This window comes from Notolepis coatsorum (assembly GCF_963971535.1).
Source record: "Notolepis coatsorum genome assembly, chromosome: 14".
NCBI lineage: Eukaryota > Metazoa > Chordata > Actinopteri > Aulopiformes > Paralepididae > Notolepis > Notolepis coatsorum.
This window is the reverse complement of record NC_140178.1, coordinates 11,239,098-11,251,461: the sequence shown is the minus strand read 5'-3', so window position 1 is coordinate 11,251,461 and position 12,364 is coordinate 11,239,098. Positions and strand designations below refer to the sequence as shown.

Sequence of the window (12,364 nt, the reverse complement as noted above, 5' to 3'; positions counted from 1 at the left end):
GTTGCTCAGCAGGAGCAGGGCCACCGGGGGCTCCATGCTGATCATCCTGGAGAGGTTCTGCAGTCGGCTCTTGAACTCGTGGTGGGCGGCGTGCACCCAGGGGAGAGACGTCACCTCGCCGCCGACGGCCTCGCGGGACGACCGCAGCTCGTTGACGCAGCAGTTCAGAGCACTGCACAGCAGCTGGAGGAGAGATTACAGTACAACGAAAATAAGTTTGGCGTCCAACCAAAGTGCAAATGTTACAGTAAAGTGCAACAGCGATATACAATGTACAGGTGATTAAACTGGGTATAAAATATATACATTAGTACTACTGAGTAATAGTGCTAATCAGATGCATGTACAGAGTTGTAGTATTAATATGTACAGTGATACAGGTATAGAGACACTATGGTAGTAAGTCATACTGGCCGGCAGTGTAACTAGTAAGAGTAGGTAAGGGATATGTATAGATGTATGTGCAGGTATGATATATATACACACACATGAAGAATAAATATGTATATATATGGTATATACAGTATTATTGTGCATGATATCATACAGAGTTATATGGGTTATATGCAGGTGTAAAAAAAAGAAAATAGGGAAACAAGTAGGTGTTTAAGTAGGCATATATAAGGATTATAAATGCAGGTATATTCAGACAGATATGGATATATATACTGTATATATATTATATATATATATATAAATGTCAATATACACACACAAACATAAACTAGAGAAGTAGACAGCATCAATGAGCATACCATATATACAGACACACACACAAACAAACAAACAAACAAACAAACAAACAAACACATGGCATCTCATGAACGGGGCTTTGAAACAGAGCTTCTGAAGAGGGATCACAGATGGACGTGTAAGAAAAACAAACTACCTTAAGGTCTCCTTCGCGAGTCACGTTCATCGTCATGGAGATGAAATCCTGCAGGTACCGTTGGAAGAACTCCGTCTGCGTCTCCGCGTCTGCCTTGGCGATGTATTGCCCCAGCGGGGTCTTCCAATAGAACTCTTCAAACTGGCTTTGGGTCTGGCCTAACGACGGACACACAAGGTCATCGTTACAGGAGTGAAAAGGACGCTTCTGAATCACAACCGTGATGCATTTATTAAATAGTAGGGATGTAACGGTACACGTATTCACACCGAACCATTTGGTGCATTTTGTTCGGTACACGGTGTGTACCGAACAAATGCAACGTTACTTTAACCACTAACGGAACGCACATGCAGAAGTATTTTTTTTTTGCATGTGGCACTTAATTCAAAACTCCAAGTTCCCCCCCCCCCTTCCCAAAATATTACTTGCGCAAAGGTTTTTTTATACTGCGCAGAGTGCAAATCACTGTTTTCGCGACCAAGTTGGGTTCTGAATTATCTGCCATCACGCTGTGCGGTTGTTGTTGTTGTTGTTTTTACTACTGGCACGTTCTTCTTTACGATTATTAATTTGAATATAGAATATTAGTCGACAGCCCTACTTAACAGTAACTGCACACTACATCACCCCTGAGTGGAACATGGAAAGCCACGTTCTGCAAACTTTCCTCCACTGTGTACCGAAATCGTACTGAACCGTGACTTCAAAACCGAGGTACGTACCAAACTGTGTTTTTTTTGGTACCATTACACCCCTATTGGCTACATGAGTAGAGCTCCGGACTCATGATCGGAAGATCACCGGTTCGAGCCCCGGTCAAGGCTGCTGTCGGAAAGTGGTGTTGTTGTCCAGCAGGGGGCACTCTGTCCTCTGGACTAGTCAGTAACAATGCCTGTGATAGGGACACCGTACAGCTGCGAGGGCCGTCCTTCGGATGAGATGCTAAACCGAGGTCCGGACTGAATTTGGTTGTTAAAGAACCCAGGACGCCTATCGCAAAGAGTAGGAGGTTCCCCCGACGTTCCTGGCCAAATTCCCAATCAGGTCTCTGACATCAAGGCCACCTAATCATCCCTTCCCCTTAATTGACTGATATCAATCCCCGTCTCCTGAGCCGTTCAGCCATTGTGTAGTAGTGTGATATGTGCCGGGTGCCAGTGTATGGCAGCCATTGAGCCTGCGTAGCCCAAGGTTGTGTGCTACCAGTGGTGGTGAAGGAGGCCATTTCCACCCTACATTGTAAAGCGATTTGAGTGTCTAGAAAAGCGCTATATAAATGCAATCCATTATTATTATTATTATTATTGAATAGTCATATAAAACCATACATGTGTTACTAGCAATTACCTTCGTGCTGAAGGGCGTGAACCCAGAGTTCGTCCAGGAAGTCCTTGATTCTCCAGCTGAAAGGCAAGGTGCAGCCTGTGTTGTTGCCTGGGGCAATGTAGCTCTGCACCAGGATGGTCCTCGTCTCAGAACTGTAACGCGGAGAGATACGATGACGATGAGAATAGGAGAAGCATACAAAAGGATTTGGATAGTCGACTTTGATTTGGCCGAAATTGGCCGATAGTCAACTACCACCCTGAATGCAAAAATAATATATAATAAAATAAGTATAAATATATAGAGATATTTTGTATTCCGTTTGGGCTGTGTGGGGTGATTAATGTCTGAAGGAGTCGACTGAAGGCTTCTTGTCCTCTGCTAAAGCATGCAATTGGTCCACTGATGGATACATCTTGATATTTGTCTACTCTTCTAGTGTGTTCATTAGATGGTTGAAATCCTTTTTCAGTGCCTTCAGTGTTTTCTTAAGGCAGTTAGCCTCGCTGGTATGCGCGCCATTAGCGTTAGCCACGCTTCTAGGCCTCTTTGCTTTTGGAACGAACGATAAAAAAAGAATATAAATGATAATTAATTTTTTTTTTTGCATTCGACTAAGACAGGGGTCAGCAACCTTTACTATCAAATGAGCCACTTTTCCCCCGTCCCACAAAATAAAATGCTCAGGGAGCCGCACAACCTATTTACCCTTAAAATGAAGATAAGTGTATAACGTTTTATATACGGTATCCCCAAGCATACCCCACATTTAGCATAAAACGCCTGACAATTGCATACCCAAAGTAATTTGCGATTTATTATACTTTATACTTATAGCACACAGTTTGTTGGGATTATAAAGCAACAAAAAGAAAAATTTTGACTTTTTATTGCTGTTTTTACCGGTTATAACAAAGAAAAACCTCAAACTCTTATGAAGAGGAGAAAAAATACTGGCTGTGTAGACCTATTTTTAAATAAAACACAAGAGGAGACAAAACACTGGTGTCTGTAGACCGACTTTGAAATAAAACCCTGAACTATTCAGGTATATTTGAGTCCTTCCCTTATTTGTGGAACATTTATAAAATAAAAAGTAGTCCACTTTGAAAAAAGACTACCATGTGTAGACCTACTTTGAAATAAAACCCTGAACTATGCAGCTCTATTAGAGTCCTTCCCTTATTTGTGGAAAATCTATAAAATAAAAAGTAAGTTGTTCGCAAATTTCGCACCACATATCAGGCATACAGGTAAGCCTTTTGTTGACTAAATATCTTAGTTGATGAAATATTTTTTCATTTCAGTGTCACAGTATGACATCGATATCCAAAAAAAAAATAATAATAATAAAAAATATTTTTCTTTTTTGGGCCAGGGAGCCGCAGCTGATTGGCTAAAGAGCCGCATGCGGCCTCGGAGCCGCAGGTTGCCGACCCCTGGACTAAGAGGTTGGCAGTCGACTACGGCTCCTTTCGATCGATTAGTCGACTATTCGACTAATCGGGCTCAGCCCTAGATCAGTCACACACCGTGAATGGATCTCACTTACTTGCGGCCCGGCGTCATGTACGGCACGTCGAGCAGCTTCTCGTTCCCGAAGATGTCCAGCCACAGGGTCTTGATGGCGTCACCGGAGTTGGCGTCCAGGAGGAGGTCGAGGTTCCGGTCGCGGTCGATGACGGACACCAGCTGGGCCAGGAAGGGGACGACGACAGCCTGGACACGCTTCCACAGGGTATGCCTGGTATGACCACGGGAACATGTTAGTATGGATAAGATAAGATATTCCTAATTTGTTGATCCCTTCGGGGGAAATTCCGGATGCGGGTCATAAAGGCCGAGATGAGGCCCATCAAGGGCTTATTCTGCGGGGAGCACAGGTCACGGTATACACCGTCTCGGATATTGAGCTAAAATAAATTGAAATCATATCAGGGGCATATTCAACACCAAGAGGCATGTGCAACATAAACCTTGTCAACTGATTATCTCACTGATATTTGTCCAGTGGCTACTAATGTGAGTTTATATACCGTTCCGTTCAGTGAAAGTAACCGATAATACCGACGCTCAGTGTCAGCTCATCCTCCACGTTTATACGGCTTCGCATCGGCATCAGCAGTGAACAGGTGTCACCGTTCCTGCTTCTCTACCCGCCGCCGGTTCGTTTTATAACCTTGAATGGTAAACTGACGTGTGCTTCACCAGTAACAGCGGCACGGTGGTGTAGTGGTTAACACTGTCGCCTCGCAGGAAGAAGTTCCTGGGTTCGCATTAAGGGGTTCCCCTCCAGAAAAAGAGATAAAAACCCAATGCCAAACAGATTGCTGTCACGTCCCTGACGGAGACGGACATGAGCACTTGGATTGGTCCCAGTGGGATGGCGGGTCAAGTGCAAAGAGGACATTTCATCTGCGACCCAAAATTGCATGTGTGTGTGTCGCTGCGTGACTACATTGTCGATGTGTGCTATGATGAATAAAGACTTCTTCAAAAAAGTCCAGTTTAATCTTAATGTAATGGTTCGATGGAGAGAACTCACCGGAAGGTCCCTCCCTCCTGCAGGGCGTCGATGTTGGACGCCTCCTTTATGACCCAGTTGCTCTTCATGGAGAAGTTGTTGCCGTCGTGAGTCACCAGCAAGGAGTGGAGACGCCGCTTCAGAGTCCTCAGGAACGCGGCTGTTAAAATAGAAACATTAAAATAGAAAAAGTGAAGTAGCTTGTTTTCCCCAAATGGTAAATGGGTGCATTTACATCGCCCCCCCCCCTGTACCTTGTATGGCCTGGTTGTCGCCCCCCCCCCCCCCCCCCCCCCCGTACCTTGTATGGCCTGGTTGTCGCCCCCCCCCCCCTCTCGTACCTTGTATGGCCTGGTTGTCGCCCCCCCCCCCTCTCGTACCTTGTATGGCCTGGTTGTCGCCCCCCCCCCCTCTCTCGTACCTTGTATGGCCTGGTTGTCACCCCCCCCCTCTCTCGTACCTTGTATGGCCTGGTTGTCACCCCCCCCCCCCCCTGTACCTTGTATGGCCTGGGTTGTCACCCCCCCCCCCCTCTCTCGTACCTTGTATGGCCTGGTTGTCGCCCCCCCCCCCCCCCCCCTCTCGTACCTTGTATGGCCTGGTTGTCGCCCCCCCCCCCTCTCTCGTACCTTGTATGGCCTGGTTGTCACCCCCCCCCCCCCTGTACCTTGTATGGTCTGGTTGTCGCCCCCCCTCTCGTACCTTGTATGGCCTGGTTGTTGCCCCCTCTCGTACCTTGTATGGTCTGGTTGTTGCCCCCCCCCCCCCCTGTACCTTGTATGGTCTGGTTGTCGCCCCCCCTCTCGTACCTTGTATGGTCTGGTTGTTGCCCCCCCTCTCGTACCTTGTATGGCCTGGTTGTCGCGCCCTCTTGTACCTTGTATGGCCTGGTTGTCGCCCCCTCTCGTACCTTGTATGGCCTGGTTGTTGCCCCCCCTCTCGTACCTTGTATGGCCTGGTTGTTGCCCCCCCTCTCGTACCTTGTATGGTCTGGTTGTCGCCCCCCCTCTCGTACCTTGTATGGCCTGGTTGTTGCCCCCCCTCTCGTACCTTGTATGGCCTGGTTGTCGCCCCTCTCGTACCTTGTATGGCCTGGTTGTCCCCCCCTCTCGTACCTTGTATGGCCTGGTTGTTGCCCCCCCTCTCGTACCTTGTATGGCCTGGTTGTCGCCCCCCCTCTCGTACCTTGTATGGCCTGGTTGTCGCCCCCCCCTCTCGTACCTTGTATGGCCTGGTTGTCGCCCCCCCTCTCGTACCTTGTATGGCCTGGTTGTCGCCCCCCCCTCTCGTACCTTGTATGGCCTGGTTGTCGCCCCCCCTCTCGTACCTTGTATGGCCTGGTTGTCCCCCCCTCTCATACCTTGTATGGCCTGGTTGTTGCCCCCCCTCTCGTACCTTGTATGGCCTGGTTGTCGCCCCCCTCTCGTACCTTGTATGGCCTGGTTGTCGCCCCCCTCTCGTACCTTGTATGGCCTGGTTGTCGCCCCCCCCTCTCGTACCTTGTATGGCCTGGTTGTCGCCCCTCTCTCGTACCTTGTATGGCCTGGTTGTCGCCCCTCTCGTACCTTGTATGGCCTGGTTGTCCCCCCCCCCTCTCGTACCTTGTATGGCCTGGTTGTCGCCCCCCTCTCTCGTACCTTGTATGGTCTGGTTGTCGTCCCCCCCTCTCGTACCTTGTATGGCCTGGTTGTCGCCCCCCTCTCGTACCTTGTATGGCCTGGTTGTCGGCCCTCTCTCGTACCTTGTATGGCCTGGTTGTCGCCCCTCTCTCGTACCTTGTATGGCCTGGTTGTCGCCCCTCTCTCGTACCTTGTATGGCCTGGTTGTCGCCCCTCTCTCGTACCTTGTATGGCCTGGTTGTCGCCCCCTCTCGTACCTTGTATGGCCTGGTTGTCGGCCCTCTCTCGTACCTTGTATGGCCTGGTTGTCGGCCCTCTCTCGTACCTTGTATGGCCTGGTTGTCGCCCCCCTCTCGTACCTTGTATGGCCTGGTTGTCGCCCCCCTCTCGTACCTTGTATGGCCTGGTTGTCCCCCCCTCTCGTACCTTGTATGGCCTGGTTGTCGCCCCCCTCTCTTACCTTGTATGGCCTGGTTGTCGCTGAGCAGTGCCAGCAGGATCTCCACCCTCCTGGTGCTGCGGAACCCGCGCTCAGCCTGGTCCCTCAACGTGCCCACGGCACTCTGCACACAGCTCCGCACCAGTGCTGTGGTGTCCAGCACGCTGTCCCAGCCCTGCGGGCACAGAGAGAGGCCGGTGGGCATGATAATGACCATAATAATAAACTTTATTTGTATATAGCACCTTTCATACAGAAATTGCAGCTCAAAGTGCTTCACAGCAGCAAGAAAATACGGGTATAAAATGTGCATTAAAATGGGCAGATCAAAAGCAATGCATGAAGTGCAGACATAAAATACGAATAAAAGGAGCGGTTTGATCATCACACATAATATGGATTTTGTTTTACATAGACAGTAATAAAGGAGCTAAATAGAGTAGACAAGGTTGTGTCTGAGCCGTTGTCTTGCTGTTTGTATGTTCTGTTGATGTTTTGTGTGTTTTATAAAAGAAAGAATAATCATTAAAAAAAAAGATAAAGTACAGAGTAAAATAGTGCAGTGCAATAAAATAGATAGTAAAATAGAATAGTACATACTATAATAATACAATTTATAATAATATAATAACATAATATACTAGTACAGGACATAACATACATAGAGCAAAACATGCAGATTATAATAATAATAATAATAATAATAATAATAATAATAATAATAATAATAATAATAATAATAATAATAATAATAATAATAATAATAATAAACTTTCATACAAGAATTGCAGCTCAAAGTGCCGTCGCTACTGATATGAACATTATATGTAAAACAATATGGCTGCCATTATGACTTCAAAAACAAGCGCTTGTCCTTTTCCTTCTAGGCTGTTCTCTTATAATAATACACTTTATTTGTATATAGCACCTTTCATACAACAATTGCAGCTCAAAGTGCTTCACAACAGTAAAAGAAAGACAGGTATAAAATGAGCACAAAATTGGCAGATCAAGAGCGATGACATAGAATATGTATAAAACGTGCGGTACAGATAGAGTACTTCACTGTTACTTTTCACTCTGGTTAGATGCCAATTTAATTTAGTTTTACTCTACGTGTGCCACGCAATGACAATAAAATGTAATCTACCGGTAATCAAATACAGGGGCAAAGGGTAAAATTGTCATCAAATGTTAACAAATTAAATGGAGGTTATCGACTATATCATGACAATATTAACCCTGTATGGATTTGAAGTATAGAAAAGGGACAGCTATAACAAGCAAATTGAAGCATCATTTCACTAAATGAAACATGCTAAATCCGCTTTTAATCATTTATATATTAATTCGTTTTTCTAAAATTCCTACCATGCTAAAGGCGGAGATAAACAGGGCAATTATTTTAGTAACTCTCATGAGTACAGTAATCCTTCAAATATTTTTTACTTACAGTTTGGTGTTCAAGCTGCAGTTCATTCGGCTCCGTCTCAGAGTACATGTCATCTACGTCCATCGCTGCACGGAAGAAGAGCTTGTGTGACTTTGTGATTGTGAAGATAAAATGCTTCCCAAACCCAAAAAGTTTGTATTTATTTAGATATATTTTTTAAATATACATATTTCCCCCCTTAACCGAAGTGCTATCTATCCATCCATAGTTTGTTTCAGTGTGATTTGCTGACTCTTGGAGATATCTGCCATATAAATGTCTGCCATCACTCCAATACAATAGAGCTGAATGGCACTTGGTTTGTGGCTCAAAGCACACAAAAAGATATATACATTTGAAATATTCCAGAAATCATGACCTGGTTACTCAGGGTAATCCACAGACTTTGTTGTGAGCAGTTTCATGTAGGAACTATTTTATACCACAGTACACCTCCCCATAATAATGACTGGGTGTGTAGTTCGGTAGAAAATTCGGTATAAATTGAAGCCATTATTATTATTATTATTATTACATGAAACTGCTCACAACCGTTTCCGCGGTTTGGCCCGTGAGAGTGGGGTCTTGTATGTTGTGGGGGCGTTGTGCGTGGGGTGGGGTGAGGTGGAGTGCTTGGTGACATGGGAGGTAGCGGGCTTGGCTTGGTGGGGTGGGGTGCTTGGTGACATGGGAGGTAGCGGGCTTGGCTCGGGGGGGGGGGGGGGTACCTCCCCTCGCTCCTCTACTGAGCCTGGCCCAATTAAATTCAAGGGACCCGTGTCGCTGAGTGCTCGGCCCCGCGTGGGACGGACCTGGGATGTGGGGGAGCCCTATTTCTAGGGGTGGATGGCGGGAACGCAGCCATATTATAGAAATTCAAGGGGCCCATGTTTGTATATTGTTACGTTATTGATGTCATTGTAAGTAGTGTCCAAGTGTTGTATGTCTATAAATGTTAATACAAATTTAAGTTAAAAAAAATGTAAATAAAGAAAAAGACCTGCGATGACAACAGTAGTGATGGTCGACATGTCCACAGTAGATATCTCCAAAACTCAGCAAAACTATCACACAGAATGTGGATAGCACACCGGATAAGGGGGGAAATATAGTTATTTTCTTTATTTAGGGTGAACTACCCCTTTAAATCAATATAACAGAGATATAACTGTCAATTATCTTTACCTTCAGGTTGATTAGCCTTCTCCTCAAAAAGTTGGCCGATTGTCAGGTTTCGCAAGGCTTTGATATCCAACACGATGTCTTTTGACCTTCGGAGGTCGTCGATATGGACCGATCTCCAGGGACCTGTAAGGGAGATGATATCTCAAATAATAACCATTCCTAATTGATCAATTGACAAACATGTTGCTCTAGTAGCGTTGTTCACCTCACCTCCATGAAAACCAACATAGGACGTCCCTCCTTCCATTCTTGGCAGTTTGGTGATGAAGAAGACGAACATCTTGCTTCCCATGTCCTCCTGTCTCGTCTTGTTGATTTCGTTTATGGCAGAGTATCTGAAAAAGAACAGCGTGACTCAGTAAAACCACATTCGCTCCACAGCCTTAAGATGAGATAAGTATAGGTTGGGTACAGTTCACATTTGAACAGATACCGGTACCAGTACCAGTTCCTAGAATTCGATATCGGTACCCAACAGTACCTTTCTCCGGTACTTAACGGTACCTTTCTCCGGTACTTAACGGTACCTTTCTCCGGTACTTAACTCTCTCTGTAATATATATTTTTTTATTTCAGTTGTAAAAACGAAGTCCAAACTTCTCCATTTCAACATTGTTATTTATTCAGAACATTGTTATTTATTGTTGTAACACACCTCACAAAGTAAATCACATGATCATGTATTTTAAATGTTTAAATATCAACATTATCTGGCCATCTTCAGAAGATATTATCAAACTCCTCTGACCCCGTCTGGTCTTTCCAAAGACCCAAGAGAAGGAACAGTAACATATTATTATATTTGTGAAAAAGGCTCCCCCCTCTTGTCTAGTATATTACACTCTTATACTAAATATGAAAAGGTACCGAATTGGTACAGATTGATCTAGCGTGAATCGGTACTCGGTACCCAACCTTAAAGATAGGATATTATTTTAATTCCCATAAGATTGACCTACTTTGCAGATGCGATGAGATTGGCACTGTGAGATGCTTCATCAAAGTCCGACTGAATGATCAGGACCTTGTTGCCAGATGAATTATTGTTGTCGCATCCAGTTGACAGAAAATGCCTAGAAAGACAACAATGCTTTGATTACGATAATAATAATAAACTTTATTTGTATAGCACCTTTGATATAAGAATTGCAGCTCAAAGTGCTTCACAGCAGCAAAAAAGAGATAAAGTGCAGACAGTTATTCACACCAGGATTGATTCTATGGCAGTTTTAAAATAGACAATAATAAAAAAAAAAATAGAATAGACAGTAAAATAGTGCAATAGTGCAGTGCAATAAAATAGTTCTGAATTACTGTTTAACAGTTTAAAACCGTCTTTACCCACTTTCTTTCCTGTATGATATCCACTGTTTAAAACCCGACAGTCTTCCTTCCTGTTTGATACCCACTTTGACCCTTCAAACCTCCCTCAGGGCGCAGGTCCAGGCCTGGGTCCCCCACACAGTTTTAAAACCTGACAGTCTTTCTTCCTGCCTGATACCCACACAGTTCAATACCTGACAGTTTAGAACCTGTAATAAAAGAGTAGGGCTGGGCGATATAACAATAACGATAATTATCGCGATATATTTAAATAATCGATATCGGGGGGAAAAAATATCAACAGTGGACAGACTTGTCTTTCTTGCCTGCAACTTAAAGTAATGGCTTTGCTTGTCCAAATGACAATAGTGACCAAATTGAGATTTATTTTTCTCTTTATTTTCTCTTTTTATTTATTTTGTTTGCTTTCTAATTTAAAATACAGTTTGAAACCGTCTGTACACAGTAGGCTACTGTATGTGTGCTAGCAGAGCTAGACTCCAGTCACGAGTCACGGTGCACATGTGCTGTGGTTTGTCCACCAAAAAAGCGCCAAAAGATAGAAAAGAAACTAGCAGAGCCAGAACTGTTCATTCAACTCCCCTGGAGCCACAGCCAGCAGAGAAGCCTGTTTACTTTCGCTTTCAAACCAGCTGCAGCCTGAGAACTGGAGTGTGAGGGGATGTAACACTAAAGATGGCGGCAACGACAAAGAATTACTGCAAAATAAACATACATCTGTTGTTTAAAATTAAATAAAAAAATTAAAATAAAAAAAAATGTATACTTATAACAATATCGATAATATCGAATATAGAGTGATATGATATTGTTATCGATATCGTAATCGCGATATCATTTTTGGCCATATCGCCCAGCCCTATAAAAGAGTAAAATACAGTAGAATAGAAAGAGTAAAATAGATATACAATATATCCACACACCTGATCTTCTTCAGGAAGGACTGTTCCGTGTCAAACTGCTGCAGCGAGAGAAGCTCCACGCTGTGCAGCAGCTGCTCCAGTGGGCCCAGGTCCGACGCCGTCAGGAGTCTGGAGAACGTCGTCACCTAGGGATTAGAATAACATTAACACTTGGTGGCCAGGTGCAGATTATACTGTAGATGAGATACTTAAAAAATAAAACTGTTCAAAACTTATCTTTTTAAACTAGCTTTTAATAAAATAATTATTATTATCTTTATTTTATCGTCTTATTTTTCTTTATTTCTATCATTTTTACTTAAATATTTTATTATCTTTTTTATCATTTTATTGGTAATTATTTTACTGTTATACATAATTTTTCTTATTGTTTACTGTCAAATTTAGCTATTATTATTATTATTATGTTTTAGTTTCGTGTGTAAAGCACTTTGAGCTGCAATCTGTATGAATGATGCTATTAGGGCTGACCCATATTAGTCGAATAGTCGACTAATCGATCGAAAGGAGACGTAGTCGACTGCCAACCTCTTAGTCGAATGCAGAAAATATATATAATATTATAATCATTTATATATATATCTTTTTTTATCATTCTTTCCAAAAGAAAAGAGGTCTAGAAGCGTGGCTAACGCTAATGGCACGCATACCAGAGGCTAACTGCCTAAGAAAACGGGCAC

General features: G+C 43.9%; 1 protein-coding gene across 1 annotated transcript in view; it reads right to left on the bottom strand.

The window, feature by feature from the left end:
* The window catches only part of LOC311240195 (E3 ubiquitin-protein ligase rnf213-alpha-like), a 128,667-nt gene that overhangs the window by 49,381 nt on the left and 66,922 nt on the right, over positions 1–12,364 (bottom strand). The window contains 11 exon segments of the mRNA XM_084328737.1: positions 5–183; positions 890–1,047; positions 2,240–2,370; positions 3,771–3,962; positions 4,764–4,902; positions 6,822–6,975; positions 8,254–8,318; positions 9,418–9,540; positions 9,628–9,752; positions 10,377–10,490; positions 11,685–11,809. Of these exon segments, the coding sequence (XP_084184863.1) occupies positions 5–183; positions 890–1,047; positions 2,240–2,370; positions 3,771–3,962; positions 4,764–4,902; positions 6,822–6,975; positions 8,254–8,318; positions 9,418–9,540; positions 9,628–9,752; positions 10,377–10,490; positions 11,685–11,809 (1,505 nt within the window).